Source organism: Brachypodium distachyon, chromosome 3, assembly GCF_000005505.3.
Source record: "Brachypodium distachyon strain Bd21 chromosome 3, Brachypodium_distachyon_v3.0, whole genome shotgun sequence".
Lineage (NCBI taxonomy): Eukaryota > Viridiplantae > Streptophyta > Magnoliopsida > Poales > Poaceae > Brachypodium > Brachypodium distachyon.
Genome location: NC_016133.3, coordinates 21,840,205 through 21,864,435, shown reverse-complemented (window position 1 = coordinate 21,864,435; position 24,231 = coordinate 21,840,205). Strand labels below are relative to the sequence as shown.

Genomic DNA, 24,231 nt, shown 5'->3' with positions numbered 1-24,231 from the left:
AAGCGCCAACGAGACCGTGTCTACATAAGTCTGGTAAGTGCCCATCGGGCCATACCTTAAGAGAAGGAAGCAAGGATCAATAAAACAAGTCCTTGAGGAGTGACACGAGACACTCACACGACTCATCGTCGTAAAAAGAGCCGCTGCCCCTGTGCCGCTCACCGAGGAACACGGAAAGGCCTCCGTTGGCCCAAGCATCCTCTAAAAATGTCCACGTACATAGGTCGCTACTAGCGACTTGTTCCTTGGTGGATCCTAGCGTGCCTCGAGGCCATCCGCCAAGTAGAACCAAGTCCCTGAGGGCCGAAAGCTCCTTAAAACACATTTAAGGAGAACCGTAAATAAGCGAGTCATGTATGAGCATACTTACCTCGGAGAACCGTGCTACCCGTATGCGAGATGTCGCGCACGGGCCTACATGATAGTAACCGAGTTAAGGCTCCATAATAATCGCGGGAAAGCATAGCTTCCTAAAGTCCGAAGAGGGAAAATTCCGCATGAATTTCCCGAACGGCAGGTCGAAATGTCCGGATCACTACCGGCATATCGATAGCGACCCTCACAAGGGTACTAGGATCCATGGCTCGTAACCATGGCCTAAGGCGTCGAAGCCAAGTCGTATCCCAACGGCGACAGCAATTGATGAAACGAAAGTGCAATCATAGCGAACGATCGCGAGCTATATAAACTAAGGAAATATAGTACTTCACAAGAAGAAAATATAGTACTCCAAGAAACACATGTTGAGCCAAGTTAACATTTCCGATAATGTCGACTACCTGGTGAAACATGAGAAATACATGCTGAACTAAGTTAACATTTCCGATAATGTTGGCTACACAGTGAAGCATGAAACACAACAAAAAAGCTGCCTTACAACCTCTACGACTAAGAAACCTAAGCATGCTAGCCATGAGGCTAAGTTAGGTGGAGATATGCAATATCGCAAGCAAGCAGCTGAGGTACATCACCACCTCCGAGGGCGACGAGGCTCACACCTCACCGTCACCCTCCTAAAGAGCGGGCTCAAGGCAACGCACGAAGCGTCGAGCCTGAGCATGAAGAGGAGCACCCTGGTCCGCTAGAAACTTCTTCGCCCCGTGAGACATCTCACCCTCAAGACCGCTCATCCCAGCACCGCCGTCAAGGACTGCTGCAACCACCGACGAAACAAGTCGGGCACCCGTACTCAGGAGGCACTTCTTCACAGTAGGCTCAATGAGCTCCACCTGGGAAGTAAGCACCCTGCTAGCCTCATCCACCGTGCGACACGGAGGAAGATCCGGCTGGGGAACACTCCTCAAGCAAGTCATCGTCTCCCGAATCTCGATGGCATGGGCAAGCAAAAGCGAAACCACCTCGAGACGACGATCCGGAGGAGGATGAGCACGAGGAGCAAGCATCGGGCTGTCACCCGCTGCCGCCAACTCCACCTTGAGGGAAGCAGCCTCCGTGCAGGCATGCTCCCTATCAAGGTTAGCCACCACCAAGTCCTCCTCAACTCGATGGGTCCTCGCGACCTCGTCTTTCTGGCGCTCCTCAGCAAGCCGAGCCCTGGTCTCCATGGCCGCGAGCTCCGCCGAAACGCGGAAAAGCTCGGCCTCCACGGCCTCGCGCCGCACCCTCTCCGAAGCCAACTCACTCAAGGCAAGGGTAGACTTGGACATCTCCACGTCCAAAGCAGCAGAAAGCGCCCCACCTGAGTCTTGAGGGCAGGAAGGGCACCCACGGCCTCGACCAAACCCCTCACCTGCAAAGAAGAGGGAGTTAGCACAAAGCTAACCTAAAGGACAAAGGGAGATGCGTCACGGATGCTCACCAGCTCTAGTGTCGCGAAAGGGTCTCTCGCTCCATCCTCGGCCGTCGGAAGTGCTCCATCCCTCGCTTGAGTCAGGGGCTCGCCCTCGGATATCCCGGGCTCCGCGGCCCTCGTACCTAAAAACAAACCAAGGAGATCATGTCAAAATCATTCAGAAAAAGAATGACATGACCAAAAGAGAAGGGCACTCACCCGAGGTTGGAGCATCCTCCTCAGGGTGCTCGCGACCAATGGAGAACACCTGGACGCCCGCACCGTTGGCTCCGGTCGACAACTCCACCACTGAGTCGCTCCGAAGCCGAAGCCCCGTCTCACGAGTGAAAGCCTCAACCTCGTGACTCGAAGGAGGAAGAACTTGCTCAAGTCCAATCTTCCCTTTCATGTGCAGATCCAAGGTCACCCTCAGGGGGGACCTCGACTCACCCACGACAGGATCCGCCGGGGCGTAGTCAAGAGAAGGAGGAGTCGGGGGAGCCTTCCTCTTGCATCCACTCGACGGACGAGGTATCTTGGCGACCGATGCGACAGGCACCGCCAAGCCCAGCACCGCCGTTCCCGCCTTCGCCTTTCCGCAGGAGTCTCGCAGCTTGGACCCCATCGCCAACATCGACGGTGTGGCCAAGCGGGAGTAGCGATCGCCCACTCAAAGAAGGCGACCAAGCTTCGGGTCCTGTCGCACAGGCACCATCTTCCCGAAGCACCTCGCGATGATGTTGTGGCATCCCCCCTTGTTGATCTTGGCCTCGTAGTCGCGGTGCTCTGGCCCGCCGTACGGACCTATCAGCTGTGTGGCCCACAACGCCGCCCTCTCCTTGGAAAACGTCGCTGAAAAAGATAAGCCAAAACCATCAAGTACCTTCAGAAGGGAAAACAATCAAAGCACGAAGGGGAGAGGGGCGCCACTCACGTGCGGTGACGAGCTATGGAGGACGGAAAGATCGAGGGATCCCAATCTCGGACCTCGGACAGCTCCTCATCATGAAGCGCCCCGCCATCACCATCTCCTCCATGAGGTCACGAAAGCTTCTCTCGGCGGACACCTCCTTGATCTTGGCCACCTTCCAAAGGTCGGCTGACCGAGGATCGCCGGGGTGAGACACCTATCTGAGACCTCCGGCCCCAGAGTGCTGGGGGAGATCACCCATGTGCCGAAGACGAGTCTTCGAAGCCCGGAGAAGAAACCACTGGGACTCCCACTTGACGAACAACTTCTCTGCACTCTTCCCCAGCATGAGCAGGAAGTCGTCCCCGAAGCCGGAACGAAGCCTCAGGTTCACTGAACCAAAGGCGCTCAGAGTGAAGCCGTCCGGGATGAGCAACTCCCTCACCTCCACGGTGAAGTAGAACAGTAGAAGCTTCATCGAAGGCTCCTCGTGAAGCGCCGTCTCACACAGCCACCTGAAAACGTTCAACCTCACGATCGCCGACGGGTGAAGCTGGGCCAGCTCGATGCCGTACGTATCCAGGAACTCCAACAAGAAGGGGTGAACAGGCACGCACAAGCCAGCGTGGAACCATGCCGAGAATGCCACGATGCATCCCGGACGCCGCCGCTGGTCGAGCCTCACCTCCTCGCCATCGGGCAGGATACCATCCCCCTTGGGGAAGTATCCCGCCTCCTCCAGCTGGGCAAGATCCTTGAGGCTCATCGACTAAGGGAGAAGGTGGTCGTGCGCCCAACCTCCGCCGTCCACCGGCCTGTCAGAACCAAGGGAGGGCCACCACGAGGGCAGAAGGAAACCTTCTTTTTCCGCGACGGTCGGTTCGCCACAAGCTGCGCCACCGAAGACCCCCTCGCCGGCTCACCCACCGGGCGCTCGACATCGGGTCCCGCCATCTCACCTGAAAAAGGCCCGCCAAGGATTAGCAAAATACGGAAAAATTCTGAAAAAGACAAGAAAAGGGGGAGCCAAGCTCCTCGGGCCGACCCGGCCCACGCAAAAAAGAAAAGGGAGGCCCAGGCCACCGGGGCCATCTCACGGGCCGTGGCCCGCCCGGCTAGCCAGCCCGAACAAGGGAGGAGAAGATGGGAGCCACCTCCCCCTCCCGTGCACTGAAGGCGCTCGGCCTATTGCCTCACGCACGCCGCACCTACACCCACGCTCGTGCCTCATGTGCCGCGCCGCGCTAACGCTCGCCCTGCCGCGCGCCAGCCGCGCCTCCGATCGTGTTCGCACCGCGTCCGCCGCGCCGCGCCCATGCTCGCGCCGCGCTCGCCCCTGCCGCGTGTGCCGCGCCGTGCCTGCGCCCATGTCCGTGCCGCGTGAGCCACGCCGCGCCTCACCCACGTCCACCTCCGCGCCGCGTCCAAGCTCACGGCCATGCCGCACCAAAGGTGCTCGACCGAACGCACGAAAGGACCGCTGGATTCAAAGACGCCCAAGACTAACACCACCTCACCTTCACAAGAACAAGGAGGACGTGGCCGGCGACGAGGATCCCCCGGGAGAACTTGGAGACACCGCCGACACCTCGCTCCAAGCGGCCTCGGACGCGCCCCACGTCCCCACGAGGATCGGCAATGAAGAGCTTCCGCGGCCGAGCTACCGCAACCAACGTGAGCTCCGTCGAGGATGGAAGGTAGCTAGCGCCCCTGCGGAGCTCCCTACTACACCAAGCCCTCGAAGGAGTGCCGGGTGTCGCCGAACGCGTGTTCGACACCGGGCAAACCAAACAAGTATGGTGTGAAGCTTCAAGGGATGCACCGGAGCCCCTTGGCGTCCGGGTCAGACCAACCACGCGGCGACACCTCGCCGTCCTCTTCACTGTCCAAGGCCAACAAATATGGGTGGGAGGCAAGCTATCTTTCCCAAAAAGAAGAAAGGAGGAAAGGGCAAAGCCCTCCCCTGCGGCCCCGACCGTGGAGGAGCTTCCCCCGTCACCCATGGTGACAACGCCCTGCACAAAGGAGGAAAAGGGGGGTCAGGCGACCCCCACCCGTCGCCAGCCCCGTACCAAGGAGGAAGACGGCCACCAGCCGTTGGATCTAGGGCAGCCTTTCTGTCCCAGCCGTCCGATGCATCCACTTAAGCTACGAACCGGTACCGAGCCGGCCGGGCCACGGCCCAGGAGCGGCCTAACTAACGGCCGAAAAAAAAGGAGGGGGCTGTGCGACCAGAGGCAGCCCAGGTGCCGGCCCGGTCCACTCCCGCAACCGTGAGGCCGGCCCAGCAGGCCCATGCAGTCGGCTGGGTGCGGGTATCTTGCGGAAAAAGCCAAAATTGTGGAGAAATCACCAGTAAGACTTTAGAAATTTCGGGGAGACCCGCAGGGCCCCTGATTTTTGCAAAAAAGTCCTCTGGGACACCGGATTTCTCGCAGAGAGGCCCCTAGGGTCCCGGTTTATGCTAAAATACCCCCCGAAACTCGATTTCTCGCAGAGAAATTCGTCGTGGGCTTCGAATTTCCCCGCAACTCCTCCAAGGATCCTGTTTTTGCAGGAAAGCCACCAAAGTATCGTTTCCTCTTGCGAAGGAAAGATCTCAGGAGTCTCGCATCAAAGGTTGACCCGAAGTCATTCTCAATGCCTCCAGCTCAAGGGGCTACCGTTGTAGTAAAATAAAATCCTTATATGGACCGGGCCATAAATCCTACGTGGCGACAACTAAATCAACATTTCCCAAGCATGAGTGAAGACGCCCACGTGACGCGGTCAATCCTACGTGGCAAAGGAAAACAAGTCAACAAGTCAAGCCTATCATGCCATGGTCAAAGGGTCAAATGAGCTACAGTAGGGGGCAAGAAAGGTGTGAGGAGGGGGGCCCTAGTCCATGGTGGACCATGGACCAAGCCCCCCTTTTCTCACATGGTGGACACAAAAGTTATGGACCAAAGAAGCTACTTTTACCATTTTGCCCCCACTTTTCTATCTCCCTCAAGGGTAGCCATGATCTTTTGTCATGGACCCTAGGCTATAAATACCCCCCATGGGGGCATGTAACATTCACTCTCACTTGAATAAACTCAAGGGGAGAGGGCTAGAGTGCTTTCATTAAGGTTCGCTCTCGCGCGCCGCTCTCGACTGAAAGTCGATCGGCCTCGAGAAAGCCTTCTAGGGGACTGTAGTTTCGAGGCCCCGAGCTGGCCTTGGTTGGCTCAGGCTCGAAGGAGAAGGGATTGGGTTAGAGTTCCGAGGGTATCCTAATCTCGATACCTGGAAAGACGCGTTCCGTCCAAGTACGAGGTGGCCCCGACGAACTTCTCGCTAAAAGGTGTCTTGGAAAGATCCGCTCGGCCAAGCCCTTGGCTAACAACCCCCTCGAAGCCTTTCCTAACATAGGATTAAGTCACACCCGTAGAGTCGACCGAACCTATTCAAAAAATATCGACGTGTCAACTTGTCCAAGTGTACGACGACCTTCGCTATAAGACCGGCGTACACGCTCTACTTGTATACCCGCACCTGTGCCATCAAGCATTGGCACCACTTATTCTAATTGTTGTCGAGAACAACAACATAATAAAAAAATATTGTTATCTACAATGCTAAATGCTGATTTTGTCATTAAAATATATTTTAGAACATCTTGATTTGACGTTGTATATGATAATATTTTTTAGCATGAACTTGGTCAACTTAAGAAAAATCTTACAGTCGATAAAAATTATATACCCCATATTTTAGAACACAGGGAGTATATTTTAGTTTTGGGGGCTCAACTTCATAGACCATGCATGATGTTGTGCTTCTAAAAGATCGATTGCTTGCAAAATTGCTAAAAGAAATCCAACCCTGAGCCGTATGATGAGATTGGTGTTGAGCAAACAGGTCGGATACGGTATAAGCTTTACACTAATTAACTTTTTGCTAACTTTTAGAAGAAGATTATTATTTTCGATTAACACTCGAGTCAGCCGAGTAACCATGTGGCATTGTACGTGGTAACGAACCCAAACTTGTACTAGAACGTTATTGAAGACTGGAGCGGATGGTTGCACAATCGATTATGTAGTAAAAATAGAAAAGTTATTACCCGTCAAAAAAAAATAGAAAAGTTATCAGTTCCTAACTTCCTATATATGGTACCAGTTCCTATCAGTTTTCTCTCCTCCTTGGTTGGTGGTGCGTGTCAATCGTTGCGATGAGATGATGCAAAAACTGGAAAGTATCACGGCACCCTTGTGGCGTAAGTGTAAGTACACCTGTGCGGACGACATCTCCGGACACTAACCTTTATAATCAAGGATAAGATACATATGTATATCGCAAGTGTGACAGAACAGTGGAATCAGAAGAGGGAGGGAAGTATTCTTGGACACACGTACGACAGTGTGGTAGTTGATCAACTATAGATGATAGCAAAAAGTTTATTTTATGTTCTCAGTGGCTGAACTTTATAATTTCAGCCTCCGCTCTGACAAAAAACTAGCAAGAAACTGACTTCGGTTTGAAAAAAAAATCACCAAGCAATAGGCAGTAATCTGCTTGGATAATCATGAACCTGTGTGATAAATAAGCCAAGATGGATAGGTCACATGTATACCAAACAGACATGTTCAATGTTCAACAAACAGGGCTTCGCTAAACCATGCTGACCAAATATATACAGACAGTCTCTAATATTCACAACCTTCAGACACATTAGCATACTACGAAACAGGTAGCCGAAACTCAAAAGCAATGAATAAACCACAACGTTGCCTGGGTCTGACATCACAATTAACATAGAGTGGAACCAAGAAGTTGAACTCCCTCTTACGGTTAGTTTACTGCTGAACCATCAGCAGCAGGAATACCCGTGGTGCTTGTGCCAATTCGCCTCCTTAGCGTGCTACGGGTCACTCGTATCGCCTCTTCCATCCGTGTCTCATCTGGACTAGCGTGAAGCTCATCCGTATCTTCGATGGGAATGTCAACCTCATCAATGCACATGTCATCAGATTCAGCCTCTGCTTGTGCCAGGGCACTAGACTCATCGTCTGGCATGTCAACATGATTGGCTGTAGCTGGTGTCTCGTCAGCAGCGAGCTTGACAGTGCTGGTTTTCACATCTTCAGCCAGCTTTGTCGTAGATGCAACAGACTTTGTGGATGTCAGTGGAGCAGACTTTGAAGATGTTAAACGCCTGGTCTTGGGGGCAGTTGGAGCAGCCCGTGTGTCCTTTGACTGCTCCACAGTTGCTGGCTGTCTAGCAGCAGCCGATACTGCTCGGCGAAGTGTGGTCGGTTGGTTCTTCGGCATCTGCTGTTGCTGTTGTGGTTGCAGTTCCTGCTTTTTTTGTGGCTGAGATTGCTTCTATAACATAGGAGAACAAACAATTAATGAAAACAACTTTAGTATAAACAGAATAAAGCTAGAAGGATAACAGGGCACAAAAAACTAGACACAAAATCCCTATACCCAAAACTCTTTGCTCATCTCACCCAAAACTCTCTGACTACTGCTCACTAAACAGTGTCTTGGTGATGAGTAATTCAAACACGGAACAGAGCTAAGTCCAGTACAGACACAACGATAAATGGATTATTTTGAAAACTCAAAATGCATTGCTATCTGCACTGGAACTAAACAGCACAATACATGCCAGTACTTGTCTGGTTACTACCTGAAAAACAGTGTCAGCTCCTTCAAAATCACCGATCTAGTAAAGCTTCTAGCGTTTGCCAGTGATTTTGGTAAGGCGATGCCAATTGACAAGGTTAAGCTATTAAAGAAAGTAGACACAATCACCCTTCTCTGGCAGTTGGAGCATGTACGAGAACAGCCAAAACCAAGTTGGGAATAACCTGATATGTCACTGTTATCATGGATATAGAACTAGACTTATATTTGTCCTTCAGGCTACAAGGATGGTAAGCAACCAATGGTTTAACTTGCACACTAAAAGAATAAATTACCAGAAGAGTCAGAAGCTACATTTGTCAGAGTTGACAACCTTCTATTATTACTAAAGTTAAGCTACAAAGTCCGAACATCTCTTCGTTTCTAAGAAGCTATCCAACAACATCCATTTTCATATACTTGATCTTTTTTTTTTGAGAAACACCGTACAAACGCAGACGCTCACAACATGCACGTACACTCGCCCCTATGAACGCACACACGCACACCCTACCCTTATGAGCACCTCCGAAAGACTGAGCCGGCAGATCTTGAGAGATTGACGAAGTCACCGTTGGCGCCTCGTTGTTGACGGGTACGTCACCTACCACTGAAAGGATAGCGCCGGTTAAATCCTGGAATAATCCAGGAAATGTGACACCCATATATCAAGTCTAGGACTTGAACCTAGGTGGGCTGGTTCCACCACAAGGAACCAAGCCACCTGAGCTAGGCTCAGTTCACCATATACTTGACCTTTGTTCACTCAGGACTTCCAAACTCATTTATTTTAACTTGTGTGATTGTGACATTTTCTTCCTACATACTTTAACGGAGCTCTTAAGTATTGTCTTGATGTCCACATTTGCCAGGACAAGACCAAGTTTGTTTAAGCAACAGCCTTCATCTCATTCTATTTACCAATACTACGATAGTTTTCAAAGATAGAACAAAAAATACAACCAGGACAAGAGCTTTTTTCCTATTCTCGAAATGAATTTAAACTTGAAGTCGGACGATTGCAGTAGTGCACAGACTTTTACTACTGACAGCATCACAAAAATAAAGCTTAGATCAGTAGGAGAACCCATAGCAAGATAGCAAGCAACTAATTAATTAGCAAACAAAATAACTTTGCTGCCCATGGGTATGAAACATGAACCAATAATTCTTCAGAGTGAGAACTGATCGATATTCCATTCTCTGTGCACACCTGTGACGGGCGTGACTTCGATAACTGAGATGGTGACTGCACAGCAACATACTTCATAATCTGAAAGAATGTAGTTTGTCCTACAGTTGAAGCCTTCTGCCAGTAAATAATAAGCATATCGCTGGCTCTTGCTCTCAGCTCAAGAATATTATGGTCGATATCATTCTCATGCTGTGATATGTATGGCCTGAAGAAGGTCTCATACACATAAGTGGTACCCTGTCATAAGAGCACACGCACCAGTTTTAGTGACGAGCATATGCAGAATGCAGTATAACAAAACCTTGGTTCAGTGCCAAAATGGGTAACCTTTGTCTTTGGGCACCATAAGTATATAAAGAACATCAACTTTGCTTCAGAATATAGTGGCAACCTTCATACAAACAATAAGCACAGTTTGCACTCAGGAATTAGGTAACAAAGAACAACTGCACAGAAGACAGAACCTCACCATGATATCGTTAAATCCCCAAATCTTTCCAAAACAGTTAGTAGTGCCACCAAAATCCTGAAGAAAAGTAAGAAACTAAGTTGTACTAGCAGCATATTGATGTCAGTAAATCATGATCTCACATGATTGATGTAACATATTTACCAATATTGGCACCAAAAAATGAGCTGCTCGATCTCTGGCTTGTTCAGCTCTACAGTTTTATAGCATTCATAAGCAGGATAAGCATAGCCAAAGGCCAATCTGCATAACAGTTTGCACATGAGGATCCACAATGTATATAAATCTAACCCAGGATATAATACTAAGTCCCGTTTTCCAAGACAACAGATACAACACTGTGGTAGTTGGCTGTTGATAAGAGCAATGAATATTTTATCTCCATAACGTTGAAGAATCTACATTTTTCTTTTGGCTCATGAACCGGAGAGAAGCACATGTTTGAAGTGTGTTTGAAGTGGCATGTACGTATGGATAGATACAAAAGAATAATCATGTAGTCGGAAAAGACCCCAAACGCACAGCAATTGCAAGTGCAAGTAAAAGGAAAAGACAAGGATTCATGCCATGGAAAAGGAAAACCAAGAAATTTGGTTACTGCAGAGATACTTAAAACATGACAACTCTCAAACATCAAAGACTTCGCCGTGTATCTTAATTCTTAAGCTTCCTCCTGTCCTCGAAAGAATACAGATAATGTGTATATTTTCCAACCAGCGTGCGGTGCGGGCTGTTGATTCTACTAACATCCAAAGAGCAAGAAGCACACATTACCAAGACTAGTTTCAGACAAATGTAGACACCACAAACAACACAACAGAACAGGAGATTCATTCTTCAAAACTTAATTCTGAACCCATCTCCGCTGCCAAAGAACATACACGAAAAAAAAAACGAGAGAAGAAGTATTTCAGGATTCTGTGGATGGGTGGTTGGGCTTACAGGAGGACCCTGGAGAGGAAGCCGCCCATCATCTTGGCCCGATTTTCCTGCCCACGAACAGATCCAGTGAGACAGGCGGTCCAAAACACAATCAGCAAAGAACGCCGCTCCACCGACAGAGAGAGAAGAGAACAAAGGAATGCAGGGATGGAGCAGCCGAAGGACCTTGCGGAGGAGAGATCCGGAGGGAATGCGAGATGGAGAGGATCTGAAGAAGAGAGCTCTCTCTCTTCCCGACTTCCGCTGTGGTGAATCTGTGACGTAGTATGAGATTTGGCCGTGTGGGGGATGGAAGAAGAGTGAGGCGAGCACGGCTTGATAGACTGACGAAGCCCCAGTGCGGCGCTGCCCCCAGCAACTCAAACTGCGGCCGTGTAGACGATGGCTCCGTCTCTCGCTCGCGACCCTTTTCGTTTTCCTTCTTTTGGATGTGGGCTGTGGGCTGTGGACTGTGGACTGTGGAGGACTGGTGGTGCTCAGCTTGCTTTTGCGCCCCATGGGGCCTTTTGGGCTTTAGCTTTGGGTTTAGCCCAAAATCACACTTGGCACTGTCTTTGTTTTTAACACTACTCAGGCCCTGATCCTCTAAAAAAACTCAGGCTCTGATTTGTTAAAAAAAATCGATTGGTTTAACGTGTGCTTTTGACTTTTGACTAAAAAAGCATCAATTTATATGCTTTAGGCTATGATATGTTGGTTCTTGACTGAATATTGTTACATGAGGGTATAAACAAAAAGCAAAAGCCAAAAACACATGAATATGTGCTTGTCAAAAGCACAAGTTAATCTTAACCAAAAAAAAAGTGTACATGAAAGATGTGTCCATATGAGATTAGTACTCAACAAAAAAAGTGTTCTCAAGTTGTTGTGATTTTTTTTAAATGCCTCGTGCACAACACACACGTATCACCGTCATCGCCAACGCCAACACCGAGTTCGGCAGGAGCGCTGCAATGAACAACTCGAGGAGGAGCCAATTTCTTGAGCCACGTGGTGGTGGAAGTTCTTTAAGGGTCAACGCGGACAGGATCTGGGGGTGATTCGAGTGCATAGTTCTCATCGACGACGGCTAGGCGGAACGAGTTTGAGGGGCCAACCAGCACTTCGATTTCATCCTATTTTTGGGGTTTCGGTTAGTTCTTCCATCCTCTTCTCTTCAAAACCCGTATCTACGTACGAGTTTCTGTTCGCAAACACTCACTGGAATTTGTTGCGGATTTGCCATCGAGTTGTTGTGTGTGCTTGATTTTTCAGCTATTCCCTGTGTAGATGTTGTCCCTGCTAGTTATCCCTCGCTAGTTAATAGTCATTCAGTTGGTAAGAAATTTTAGGCAATTTTTAGTCCCATGACACTTGGACATGATGTTTTATGTAGTTGCAATCTATGGGTGGTAAGCAATTTTGAGGTGTATTATTCGATTGCATCTTACTTTTGTCAAGCACAGGATTATGGTTGAGATTTTGTCTCTATGTGCATGCATGTTTTTTCCATGCTGTTAAGTAGTTCATGCGGATGCGATTTTGCTTCACCAAGGATTTTTGTTTTTATCTGATTTTTGTTATAAGCATTAGTATTAAAGCAGATTTTGATGATCACAAGCATTTTTTTTTATCGTAGGGTGAATTGGGGGGGGGGGGGGGGGGGGCGAGGGGTGATCTCATGCGGTTGATCCAGTATGCAGGCGTGCAACTTGCAATATTTTGAGGGCTTTTGTAGGCAACTTCATTGAGTATCATTTTAGAGCGATAAGTATTTTCTTAGCTAGTTAGCAACGTTTTTTAGTTTAGAGGTTTTTTTGCACCAATCATCCTGGTGGTAAGCAATTTTAGTTCTATGATGTCTATTTAGTTGTCCATTTAGCAGCAATCAAGGGGATAATCATTTTTTTGTGCATTATTCTAGGCTGCATCCTTTTTTGTCTAGCACAGGATTAGGGGTTTAATTCTTGTACTCTATGTTCATACAATTCCCCCCTACAGCTAACTAGTTCATTTGGAAGCGATTGTGCATCTGCATAGGATTTGCTTTTTCTGGTTTTTGTCATTTTGTGTTTAGATTTTTTTTTTTGTAAGTTGCTTTTTGCTGGGAGGTGGGGGTGACCTTATAAGCTCCTAACAAGTTGCTCTATAGGATTGAAATATCATAAATAGTTGCAATAAATTTTTAGTCATGGAACTAGAATATTTCTAGAGATTTAGAAGCAAACCACAAGGGGGTGAAAACTTGCTTGGTGATGATGTTGGAGGATTTGCTTCAGGGGTTGACAACATGCCACAGGTGTTTTTTCTGCTTTCATCAAAGTGTATTCTAAGCCTGCTGCTAGCCATTTTTAATTTCCCCTAAAAAGGTTTTGCTGGTTTTTTGGTTTTACATTGCTAATTGTGTGCAGGTTCGCCAGGGAATAACAGGCCCAATTTGGAGAATGCTGCACCTAATCGTAAACATGCCGGAGCCACGAGACAAGAGGTAATCCCCTATTTTTTTTCCAATATAGGTGCATGCTTTTTTTAAGAGATCCTTTGATATTTTTTGCACGGTTTTTATTCGTTGCCGACATTTTCCTCTAATGACTTGAGGATATTGTAATCTCTCCTTTTTTTTTTCTTTCGGCGGCAATTTTGTGTTTTGAAATAAGTCACAGTTGCTTTTGTAAAGGTCCATAGATGTCCATGATGTCTCTTTTCTCGCTTTCATAGAGGTTTCTGCATTTATCTAGTCACATGCTTTTGTATTTCCTATTATTTATCTGGTTTGCATGATGTACATGTTGGACTTTTTTGTGTGACAATAAGTTGCTTTTCGACCAATCGAGCTTTTGAGTAAAATTTGCATTTCCAGCCAAATTTTGAACTACAACTTGCTAGACTAGTTACCCTTTTTGCCTAACTAGAAGTTGCTTTTATAAGTTGCTTTCCAATTTGTCAACCTTGGATTAGAAATTGCATTAGAGTCAAATTTCGAAACAATTAAGCATTCATTTGCCTTCAATTTCTAAATAGGAGTTGCTTCATTTGTGTCGACTATAAGTTTCTTTAGCTTATCAATTTTTGAATACGAGTTGTATTAGTGATTAGGCAAACCATTGAGTATGAGTTGCAAATTCTAGGCTACAACAAGAGAACTCACATCTTACTAGGCGATTGGAGCTCACACGCTTGCGTCCAATACCCAAATCCCACAAAAGCAGTGAGGTGAATATTTATTTTTCCTGGACTGTATTGGTTCTAGAACTTTGTACAAAAAATTCAAACTAGAGAGGCGTGTATATTTTTCCTGGAATGTATTGAAACTTTCCACAACAGCTAGTTTTTTTTTACTAGAGAGGCGCATGAGCAATTGACTTTTTTTTTCAAACTAGAAGTTGTTGGATTAAGCTTTTTTGAATAGTGAGTTGGTGGATCAAACACTCTTTTTTTTTCCAGAATAGTAGTTATCTCTGAAATGTAGTTGCTTCTGAATTTTAGTGGAGGTGCATGAGCAATTTTAGTGGAGGATTTTAGCTCAAATCAAACCCCATAATTCTATCTAGAATTGGATCCAACTTGTTTCATCTAGCTGGTTGTTTGCTTTGCTTCTTGTTTTCTGCTCAGCAAGTTTTCCTCGGTAGCAGCTACTTACCATGTTGGGAGCTTCGTTTCCCTGTTTCACTTGTTTTTACTTCTCAGTTTAGAGACTCTGTTTGCTGTAAGAACCTGTGTGGCGGTTTCTATAATAGAAATCCATTAAGGGGGAGGGGGGGGGGGGAGTCCACTGTTTCAAAATAAAAAGGATCCAACCTCTTTGGTCATTGGGGAATTTAGCTATCCATTTTTTTTTATGCTCATCTGAGGGGTTGTTGCATGCAACCTAGGGGGTTCAACAGTTATGTTGATTACAAGCAGCATGAGTAATCGCTATGTTTTTTTGCTGAATATGGATTTCTGTATCTAAATTACGGGATATATTATCTTGCATTTTACTGCGTCACAAGGTTTGAATTACCTTGTCGTGCATTTTTTGCATGTAAATTGGATGCACTCCATTGTCCATGGGGTGCCTCACAGTTTTTGCTTGACTGATTAGGCATGCTTTGATTTAGGAATTGCTTCAGCTTTTGCTTGACTAACCATAGCTCTGCCACGGGGGATGCAGTGCAACTTCTGAATACAAATGTGCGCTAATTAAATTTTCCCAATCCTCAATTGGGATTATATGATTTGTTTCTGGGTTCTAGGGTCTGATTTGATTAGCTCCGGCCTTTTATTGTAAAACCAGGGGAAGCTGCATTTTACTAGCATTCATTTTTTTTCCTTTGTAATTTACATTACTGTTTAGAAATTGTATTAGAGCCCCAACTTTTGCCTAAGGTTTGCTTTTACCACCTTTCGACTGTTATATTTAGTTGTGTTTTCAGCCTCTCAACATTCTTTTGAGTAAAAGTTACATCCCCTGCCTACATTTTTTAATTAGAAGTTGCTACACATGCATAACTTTTTTTGCTTTTTAGCATGTTTTTTGCTTCTCCGACCTGTCAAATTGACTAGAAATTGCATTTTGGAGTCATTTGTTGCCTAAAATTTTATTTAGTACCTTTTGCCTGTTACAATTAGTTGCTTTTTCAGGCACTCAATTTTTTTTAGTAAATGTTGCTTCCCCTAGCTACATTTGTGTAGAAGTTGCTACGCATATGTATCCTTTTCTGCTTTTAGCATATACTTGCTTCTTTGATCTGTCAAATTGGTAGAAATTGCATTTTGGAGAGTCATTTTTCGCCTAAAATTTGTTACACATATGTATCATTTTCTGCTTTTTAGCATATATTCAGACCTTTTCTGTCGTAGCCCGGGGCATAAACACCGGGGGTGAGCGGCACCCCCTTTTAGGTTCGGCAGAGGACGTCGGGGATCGCTCCGGCGATCGCCGGTGAGGCCAATGTCAAGCGTGAGGGAACACAAGTTCGTTTTACCCAGGTTCGGGCCTACGTCTTGCTTTTGTGTTTTTATTAGCCGATGAACAATGGTTTACAGGTTGCCGAGGGAGTCCCCGGGTGCTCTCTCCTTTCTTGCTAAGGACTATTTGCTATTTCTGGCTAAAACTCATAAGGAACCGAACCCTTTGACCGTTGGCGATGGTCCTCTTTTTATACTCAAGGGATACCACAGGTGCCTTGGTGCATGGGTGACAAGTGCCGAACAAAGAAACCGGGCAGCTTGCCCTTGTTGCGCTGGCTTGCATGCATGGTGAGTGGCACTGCGACTAGGGCGCTACGTGTCTAGAATTCACAGCAGGCCAGTCACTGTGGGCTGACTGAACGGGGAATCACCTTTCTGTCGGAGCATTAAATGCTTGCTTGTGCTTCACTCCTCGCCCTAACGAGCCCTGCGCACAGGGAGCCCCCCGAGCGGCCAAGTGGCGTCGTTGCTCTGCTCACTTGGTCCCATCCCCGTAGTAAGCGCCTGCGCCCGGGAACACCCTCTGCGGCAGGCGACCTTCCCGGGGGGCGCCCAGACGGGAATCTTCTCGTTGCCTGCCAGAGCAACCCCCGCAGCCCGTCTAGCCCTGCCGGGCAGCTTACACGGGGCTGCCCGGGGTGCTATCCTTGCGGGGAGCAAGCGAGACGACCCACGCGTCATGCAGTGGTGGTATCCCGGGTGCCACTGGTGCGACATTTTCTACTTTTTAGCATTTAGTTGGTTCTTTGACCTATCCAGTTGACTAGAAATTGTATTACAGAGCCAATGTTTTTGCCGAAAACTTGCACATGTCAACTGTTTCTGCATTATCGAGCATATTGTTTTTTGCCTTTCTATTTTCCATGTGTTAGACAGAAGCTTTTCCCAATCAGTTATTAGGTCAACTTTTTTAGTACAAAGTTACATTATTCAGGTGGTAGATTGAATAAGCAAACTTGTATTCCATGGTTTTGAGCAACATTTTGTTCCTAATTTGTTTCTAGGGAGGAGGAAGAAGTGCGTTCTCTAATACCTGCAGCAAATTCTAGGGAGGGGCAATATTACCCAGCTCAGGCCTAACGACACAAAAACACGTGATTGGGGGATTTATTACGGCCGGACGCGCGATGTGCTTGTGGGGACCGAAACTTACCTTTTTAGGTAAGCGGGACCAGCACCTAACTTTTTTGGGTGTGCACCATGGGAAACCTAATAGTGCACAGGCACCCTGTAGCAACGTTCAAAAGATAAAATAGGTCCATCCCGGATGGTTAGAATACATAACACACAAACACATGGCTTGTTTTAAACAAAGAATACATGGGCCATGCCTTGTCAAAAAAGCAAAAATAGCACACATGTGTCACAAAACAGACGAGACATATGAGTAACGTACACGAAGAATATGTTTTAAAAAATCCGTTATAATTTTTATCTATTTTTGCGTCTATGGTCTGAATCACTGCATCTATAATGGTTTTCGAGTTTGAATTGATTATAAGAAAAAAGAAAAAACAGAAACAGGTAAAGGCATCCGTCGATGTAGCTATAAATATCAAAATATGACCCTAGATGATCAGTGTGCCGCAGAAGATGAATAAGCATACAAAGATAACAGTTCCTTTCACCATTCTATCCATCGGAGTACAAGTTACTAGCATACTACAAGACCTCGAGTCAGATGTTTGATGGATGTTTACAAGGTGGTGAGGATAAGCTATGACATCTAGGAAGGAAAGAAAACAACAAGGTGCCATGAAGCATCATGCATCAATGGCGACCCAGAATAACCAATCTTGCCGTTCCAAGGAAGATAGAGAGGGTGCTTTGCACCTAGCGTCCATTTCTATGGCTCCTCTCCCGTTCTGCTTCCTCTGCATCCTCAAAACGTTGGTCATTGATCTCGAGCTGCAAACATAAACATCGAGCTGCAAACATAAACATTATGGATTTTTATTTGTGTTAACTACGACATTGACATAGAAAGAAAATAAAGGAAACTTTATCTGAATTTACAGTTCAAGCATCAAACTCCTCAGGTGGCAATGATTGCTTCAATTGCCAATAAAAAAAGTTTGTGGGCAATGTTTGGTTCCCTACCAGCTTGCCTTGTTCCAGGCATGCCGTTACGCAAGCAAAGCATGAGATACAGAAACCAAACATGAGAGTTTGATGCCTATGTAACAAAATGCTAAGAAATAAGGGGTCAGGGAATAAGATACCGTTGTCTAGCAATGGTACAGTACTCACACGTGATTTATTTTCCTGTGAGGACATGCCCGGGACACCTGGGATAACGGCATGAATTTACCAGGTCCGGACCCCACAAGATGGGTAACAGCACTACTCCAGCTGGCATAGGATTATGTATGGATCACAGAGTACAACTGCGGTTACAAAAGGGGAGCCCAGCGAGCTAACCGTCTCAACATATATGTTGATAACTACCTAAGAATGACGGGGCTAATAAAAATTTGAAGGCAGGTCAAGTTACTGTTACAGTGTTACTAGAAAGGCAGATGAGAAAATTTAACACACCAAGTTGCATGGAAGGACGATTAAGCAAGAAGGGAGATGTAGGTATTTAACAGTTGAATAAACCCACTGCATACCTCAACTACCGAACGAGTAATATGATGTTCATCAATTTGTCCTATTGGGTTGAGATCTGAAAACTCCTCGCTTCCTACACGTAACAAAATATATATCAATATTCTACACAAAATTTGCTAGAAGATGCCATGGAAATGCATATGAAGTATGTTGACCATCAGTCATGTCGTCATCACTTCCGTCACCATGAACCCAGCCATCCTCTTCGTCGCTCTCTGGACATTACAAACAATACATAAATAAATATATTTTTAAGGATGTATTAACTACTCCCTAGTCCCTATGTCACTGAATTATTTTCAGATGTGTTGTTTTTCATATTACGAAAATGACTTAAATGTCATAGTTTCACAGAAGTATGTAGGATCTGTTTAGACAAACTTATCTTCTATTATTTTCCATTTTCAAAAATATATTACGAGAAAAGATGTGGTGTAAGCATTGTATTGGAGACATTGAAAAATAAAAGTAACTTTTATTCAACCAGCTTACCAGCATTAGGATCCGGATTCAACTCTGCACAATGAGAGAATGCTTCGAAGAGTCCATCCACTGAAAAGTCTGTCAAGGGTCCAAGATACAATTGATGATAGAAAATAATGCATATTCCGAGAGATACTAGATGCACACTTGTTTACATATTGACATTTCAAGATGTACTCTCTCCTTCTGGAATACAAGGCCAAATCCCAAATCTGAAATTTCCAAAAATACAAGACCACTTCGCTTCCTTGAGTTGATTTGTTATGTATCCTCCCACATCCATAGCACAAAAAACTTCTGTTACTCATATGTTAAATGCCCATTGATGTGCACACATACATAACTTAATTGCACCTCGCTACAAGAGGAAATCCTGCTGATCCGTTGGCAAAACCTTAACTGCTCCTCGTTACACTTACAAGAGAATTCCGAGCTTCCGTTGGCTAGACCGAGAATCCAAAAATCATAACAACCGTGCACTAGTCACAACGATCATCCAAATTGGCCTTGTATTTCAGGAAGGAGAGAGTGCAAATTAATAACAATATTATGCGCAGTCTGAATAGAATAAATAACACTAAATTAAATAGTATCAACATGATAAAAGTGTTTAAAGCCCAATTTCTAGCTAGGAGAAAAGTTTGTTGATGTTTTATTTTCTGAGCTCAAAAGTTTGTTAATGTTTAATGTTAGGAAAGGAGAAAAGTATCATGCCTACTCAACATTAAGGATTACTTGTTACATCTTTAGTCTTCATGAAATGTCAAAACCAGCACTTTCAGCCCTAGTTAAACCAGAACAGAACGGAAAGGGGTAGAGGCTGCTCCACTATTCTCAAACTTTATACATTGAGCCTTTTACTTGGTTAGGAGGTAGATTAAGAATGGTTTAGCCCTTCCTCGTCTTTGATATGGGAGTCAGATCAGTTATTGATCTACTAAAAAGAGTTAATTCCACAAACTAAACATTTTTTAGCAAAACTATCAAAACATTACATATTTAAAGTTCTTCATTTAGTGAAAATGCATGTGTTAAATCAAGAGTAAATTATTGCACAGGGGGTAACTGGACTTGTCCGGTTGGTTCAAACAAGGGTCACTCTAGGGAGCTCTTTTACAGTACCCACAAATTAATTTGGACCGTTCATTACTACTGATCTAATGGACAAATTTTACCTGTACTCCAAACAACCATATACGGAGTACCACCCACTAATACTAGGGAATACCATCGTCAAAGGGGGGAAATTCAGAATTGCAAAGTTAACAAGGTGTAAGTACCGGATGGATAGATTTAACAGAGCTTTATTAACACACCGGCTGTTGCTGCAGGCCGCATCTCGACATAAACGTAATCTGAGGAGCACCGCGAGGTGGTGCGTCACTGACACTGACTGGGCGGCTAACCAAGCCAGGGGATGATGCGACTGGCAGACACACAGTAGAAGTCAACGCCTGGGCCAAACACCTGACCGGCAGCTTGATCCGCAGCCAAAACTGGATCAAACAAACACTTGACAAAAGATACATCAAGCAGACGGTTTGCGTCGTACAGAGCGATACATCTCGATTCAAACAACTTGTAACTCCCTAACACAGAACCAACAAGAAAAATATATTTATTTGCTTCACAAACATCTATTATGATTGGCCTTCTACACAAAGTAAGCATCTATGTCGGTAAGCAGTGCATGATAAACTCCGTTGGCATGCCACATGGCATGCCGGTCGGCAGCAGTGCAGCACCACATCGCATTGTGACGTGCAGGGCCGTGGCAGTCCTAGCCTCTTTGGACCGTGCTAAGTCCGCCTAAGCCGCAGTAGCCACGCCCGCCCGCCTGAGAAGATGACCTCCAGCTGCAGTGACGAGTGCCCCAACAACAGCTCCGTGGCATCGTGGTCAAGAGGATGGATACGCCGAAGATTGTTGATAACGCAGAAGATAGCTTGCGATGAAAACGATGAGGCGGCGTGCGTAAATGGTGGGATCATGGTTAACGAACTCCCTACCACCTAACTTCAAGGGGAAATCGGAAAAGTCCATACTATCCCTAGCAAATGGCCAGTCAGATTTAATAGGTACTACCTCACCTTTTTTGGAGTACTAGGGTACCGTAAAAAAGCTCCACTCTAGGTAAGCAGCATGCCAGCAATATCAATGTAATCTTGTGAAATTAAAACCTAAATATATAGTATTCTTACAGTTTTTCTAACAAAATTTATAGTTTTGCCTTTGCAGAAAATAGATCTCCTAACCTAAAATGTAAGTCACAAAGAAACACACTAGAAATGATCATTTTTTGTAATTCAATCTGAGGCACCCTACCCAGTATAAGAGCATCAGAGCTGAAATGCATGTATGATACGTTGCCGCAAAAGGATACGTTGACCAGGATCTGATGGTATGATGCGCATCTCAGTGACTTTTGACACATCTATTTCCCCATCTGCTTCAGAATCTGACTCGTCAGATTCCTCGTCTGAGCCATCTTCTGTCTCAATCTTCAGAATCCAATGGAAAGGAATATCAAATGTTGTAATCGGTCAGTGCAGGAGCACTATGCATAAATTGTACATATGAAAATACTGCAGAATTGCATATGGGCTCATTATCAGCTGGGATATGCAGATCAGCGATGCTTGATGATGAGTTGATGTATGAAACAAAGATCAAGAGCAACTAATTGGTGAAAGTAAGAGAAGCTCGTGAGTTGGCAAAGTTTTGTTGCAAAAGTAGAATTGAAAACCAATTAAACGAAAATTTTGGTGAAATTATTGTTGCAAACTCAAGGCATGCTAAACACTACCAGTTTTTGGCAACCATCCACATCAAATTCACAGCCTTGATCTACAACCACACCAGCAGGACCTTGGATCAATCACAAGCTATCTCAAACTTTCTGGTACAAAAATCACCTGCATGTAGATACATGGGGAGGGGTACGCCTCGGGGTCGCGCGACACCGCATGGAGCGAGATGGCGACGAAGTCCACTGCGTAGCCCTTGCTCCTCTGTGCGTCGCTGACCCAGATCACCCTCCTGAAGTTAAAGTCACACCCCGGGTCAGAAAAGTCCGGCAATAGGCAATACCAGGAGTGTACCGAATTGAGATGCTTGCTAAGACTACTTGGTGGTGATGAAGAAGGTTCCCGGGGGCTCCGGCGCGCGAGAGCCGAGGGAAACGGCGGCGTCGCGGTCCGTGCGGACGAGCTCTTCCCCAGCTGCGGCGTCGAGGCGGGGAACGCCGTCGTCGGCGATGTCGGCGCAGAAGTGGAGCCCGAGCACCATGGTTTGGGCTTTGGACGGGGCCGACGGGGGGAGGCGAAGGCGCACTTAGGGTTTGGGCTTAGTATGGCGTGTAAAAAAAAATTAACGGGCTATAGGTGGCCATCGGTTCGACACAGGCCTGGCGCGGTCCGGTTCTAAACGGCCTTAGCTCGGACCGGAGCGCGAGGGCTGGACCGCCCACATCGGCCAACGGCAGGTCCAAGCACCACACTTGAGCCCGGAGCCCCGGACCGAGCCCGTTTAGCCTGACAAGCCCAAAAAATGGTAAAAAAAAATATGGATAAATGCACAAAAAAGTAAAAAATACAGAAAAATGCCAAAAAATAATATATGCACAGAAAATGTAAAACTAAAAGAATACAGAAAAATGCTTAACGGGTTGACCGCGGGTTCAAGACCGAGGCCTGCTTAACGGGTTGACCGCGGGTTCAAGACCGAGGCCCAGGCACAACCCAATGCAGGTCGTGGGCTGACACGGCCCATTTAGCCTAGGGCCAGGCCGGGCTTGCGTGTCGATGGGCTTTACACAAAAAACCTGGCCCGACGGCCATCTATACTAAGGGTTTTGTCGGGCTAGCCATCTTGTTAATTTTTCTCCTCCCTGTAAAGCATTTTCATGTAAATACATTTTCTTCTTACAAGATTAACCAGAAATAAAAACATATAAACAAAAAATTATTATTCCCGGACTATCGAGCTAGATATGCATAAAGGTTCCAAGATAAAAGAAATGACAGACAAACTCAAAAGAAACGAAGCAAGGAATTGCCAAAAGCAATGGTCGGATAGCAACTAGAAGCAAGAGGGCTCAATCTTCAAATAGACACCTCCAACATTGCATATGCCCCACATCATATTGCATGGTTCAACCAGCGAAGGTCAAATTCAAGATATCACTCGGTAGCAAGTATTGATGCTCTATTAATGCCTTTCAAGGAGAAACTATCATAAAATACGGTTTTGCTATATCTAAGTTGCCTAATTTTTAGTTAGATATAAGTTGATTTCTTGGCCGTTGGATATGATTTGTGCTTTAAGATTCGAAACAGGCGACGAAAAAAGAAGAGTAAAATGAGATCTAGATAATAATCTAGTGGTTCTGATTCATCAATTTAGATTTAACCCTTTAAATTAAAAATCAGGCAACTTAGATATAGCCACACCCTATAAAATATCATGAAATCCAATAACTGAGGAGGCTAATCCCCGAATTTTCACTCCATGGAGTAACTATGTAAGCTTTGGACCAGGCCACAACACAACATCATCGCCAAATGAGACCACCATCGACCCCATCCCCTATGGGTTGCCGTAGATGACTAGATGTCACCACAGAGTCCCACATCCACTCATCTCGCCACAAAAGTTGTAGATCAACTTGCTAGGTGATGAATTACTATGAGCTGGCCTTGTAGACCATCCAGCGCCCCAAGCATGAGAGCACCATCTCCCACCGCATCATGCTCGCTGAAAGGTTCCAAGGTCACCAAGATAACGCTCTCAAGAAGTCTAGAGAGGGAAACGACGTTGCAGCGCCACCCTTGTCAGGTCCGTCAACCAGACCAAGGGCTTCCCCTAGTGACAAAGGAGCCAGAGCCACAGTCAAGCCACAACGACGCCTCCAAGAAGGTCACGGCGCCCGCAGACATCATCGTCGTCGCCGTCGGCAAAAGCCATGCCGGGATTTCTCCGCGGCTCAGGACCACGAACTCCGGTTCCATCCAGAGCTGCTGAGGGGATCATGCCGACGAGGCCGCTACCTCAGGGGGGAGAATCCACATGGGCTGCAATCCAAATCTGGCCCGCACCAGCTGAAAGATTGGTATGGTCGACTAGAGGGGGTGGTGAATAGGCGACTAACAAATTTTAACTTTTTTTTCTTTTTCTTGAAAGATACAAACACTTAATTTTAGGTCTCACTAGATTTTCTAAAGTGAATGCAATCCTAC

The 24,231-nt window shown here is 46.1% G+C and overlaps 2 protein-coding genes and 1 long non-coding RNA gene across 5 annotated transcripts; all 3 read right to left on the bottom strand.

Moving 5' to 3' along the window:
* Positions 1 to 7,249: 7,249 nt before the first annotated feature.
* Positions 7,250 to 11,354, bottom strand: LOC100834812 (putative HVA22-like protein g). Of its 2 annotated transcripts, none has more exons than XM_024462483.1 (7): positions 11,132 to 11,354; positions 10,967 to 11,013; positions 10,169 to 10,267; positions 10,025 to 10,081; positions 9,883 to 9,946; positions 9,574 to 9,792; positions 7,250 to 8,051 (listed from the first exon to the last, which is right to left on the bottom strand). In XM_024462483.1, the coding sequence occupies exons 2-7, from the start codon at positions 10,996 to 10,998 to the stop codon at positions 7,521 to 7,523; spliced, it is 1,002 nt and encodes a 333-aa protein (XP_024318251.1). In that variant the 5' UTR covers positions 10,999 to 11,013; positions 11,132 to 11,354; the 3' UTR covers positions 7,250 to 7,520. The 2 variants fall into 2 exon arrangements, with proteins under 2 accessions (XP_024318251.1, XP_003571709.2); XM_003571661.3 differs by having other exon boundaries at positions 7,250 to 8,054; positions 11,132 to 11,353.
* A 6,087-nt stretch (positions 11,355 to 17,441) lies between these two features.
* LOC100839422 (chloride conductance regulatory protein ICln) lies at positions 17,442 to 22,366 on the bottom strand. 2 transcript variants are annotated; one of them, XM_010236348.3, is made up of 7 exons: positions 22,122 to 22,366; positions 21,910 to 22,033; positions 21,378 to 21,495; positions 19,004 to 19,063; positions 18,667 to 18,726; positions 18,511 to 18,584; positions 17,442 to 17,826 (listed from the first exon to the last, which is right to left on the bottom strand). In XM_010236348.3, exons 1-7 carry the CDS (start codon positions 22,280 to 22,282, stop codon positions 17,662 to 17,664), a joined length of 762 nt encoding a protein of 253 aa, XP_010234650.1. In that variant the 5' UTR covers positions 22,283 to 22,366; the 3' UTR covers positions 17,442 to 17,661. The 2 variants fall into 2 exon arrangements, with proteins under 2 accessions (XP_010234650.1, XP_003573811.1); XM_003573763.4 differs by having other exon boundaries at positions 17,442 to 17,806; positions 22,122 to 22,362.
* Positions 19,145 to 21,371, bottom strand: LOC112272001. Its single transcript, XR_002965632.1, has 2 exons — positions 20,275 to 21,371; positions 19,145 to 19,500 (listed from the first exon to the last, which is right to left on the bottom strand). It is a non-coding gene; the product is annotated as an uncharacterized LOC112272001 (long non-coding RNA).
* Positions 22,367 to 24,231: the final 1,865 nt, after the last annotated feature.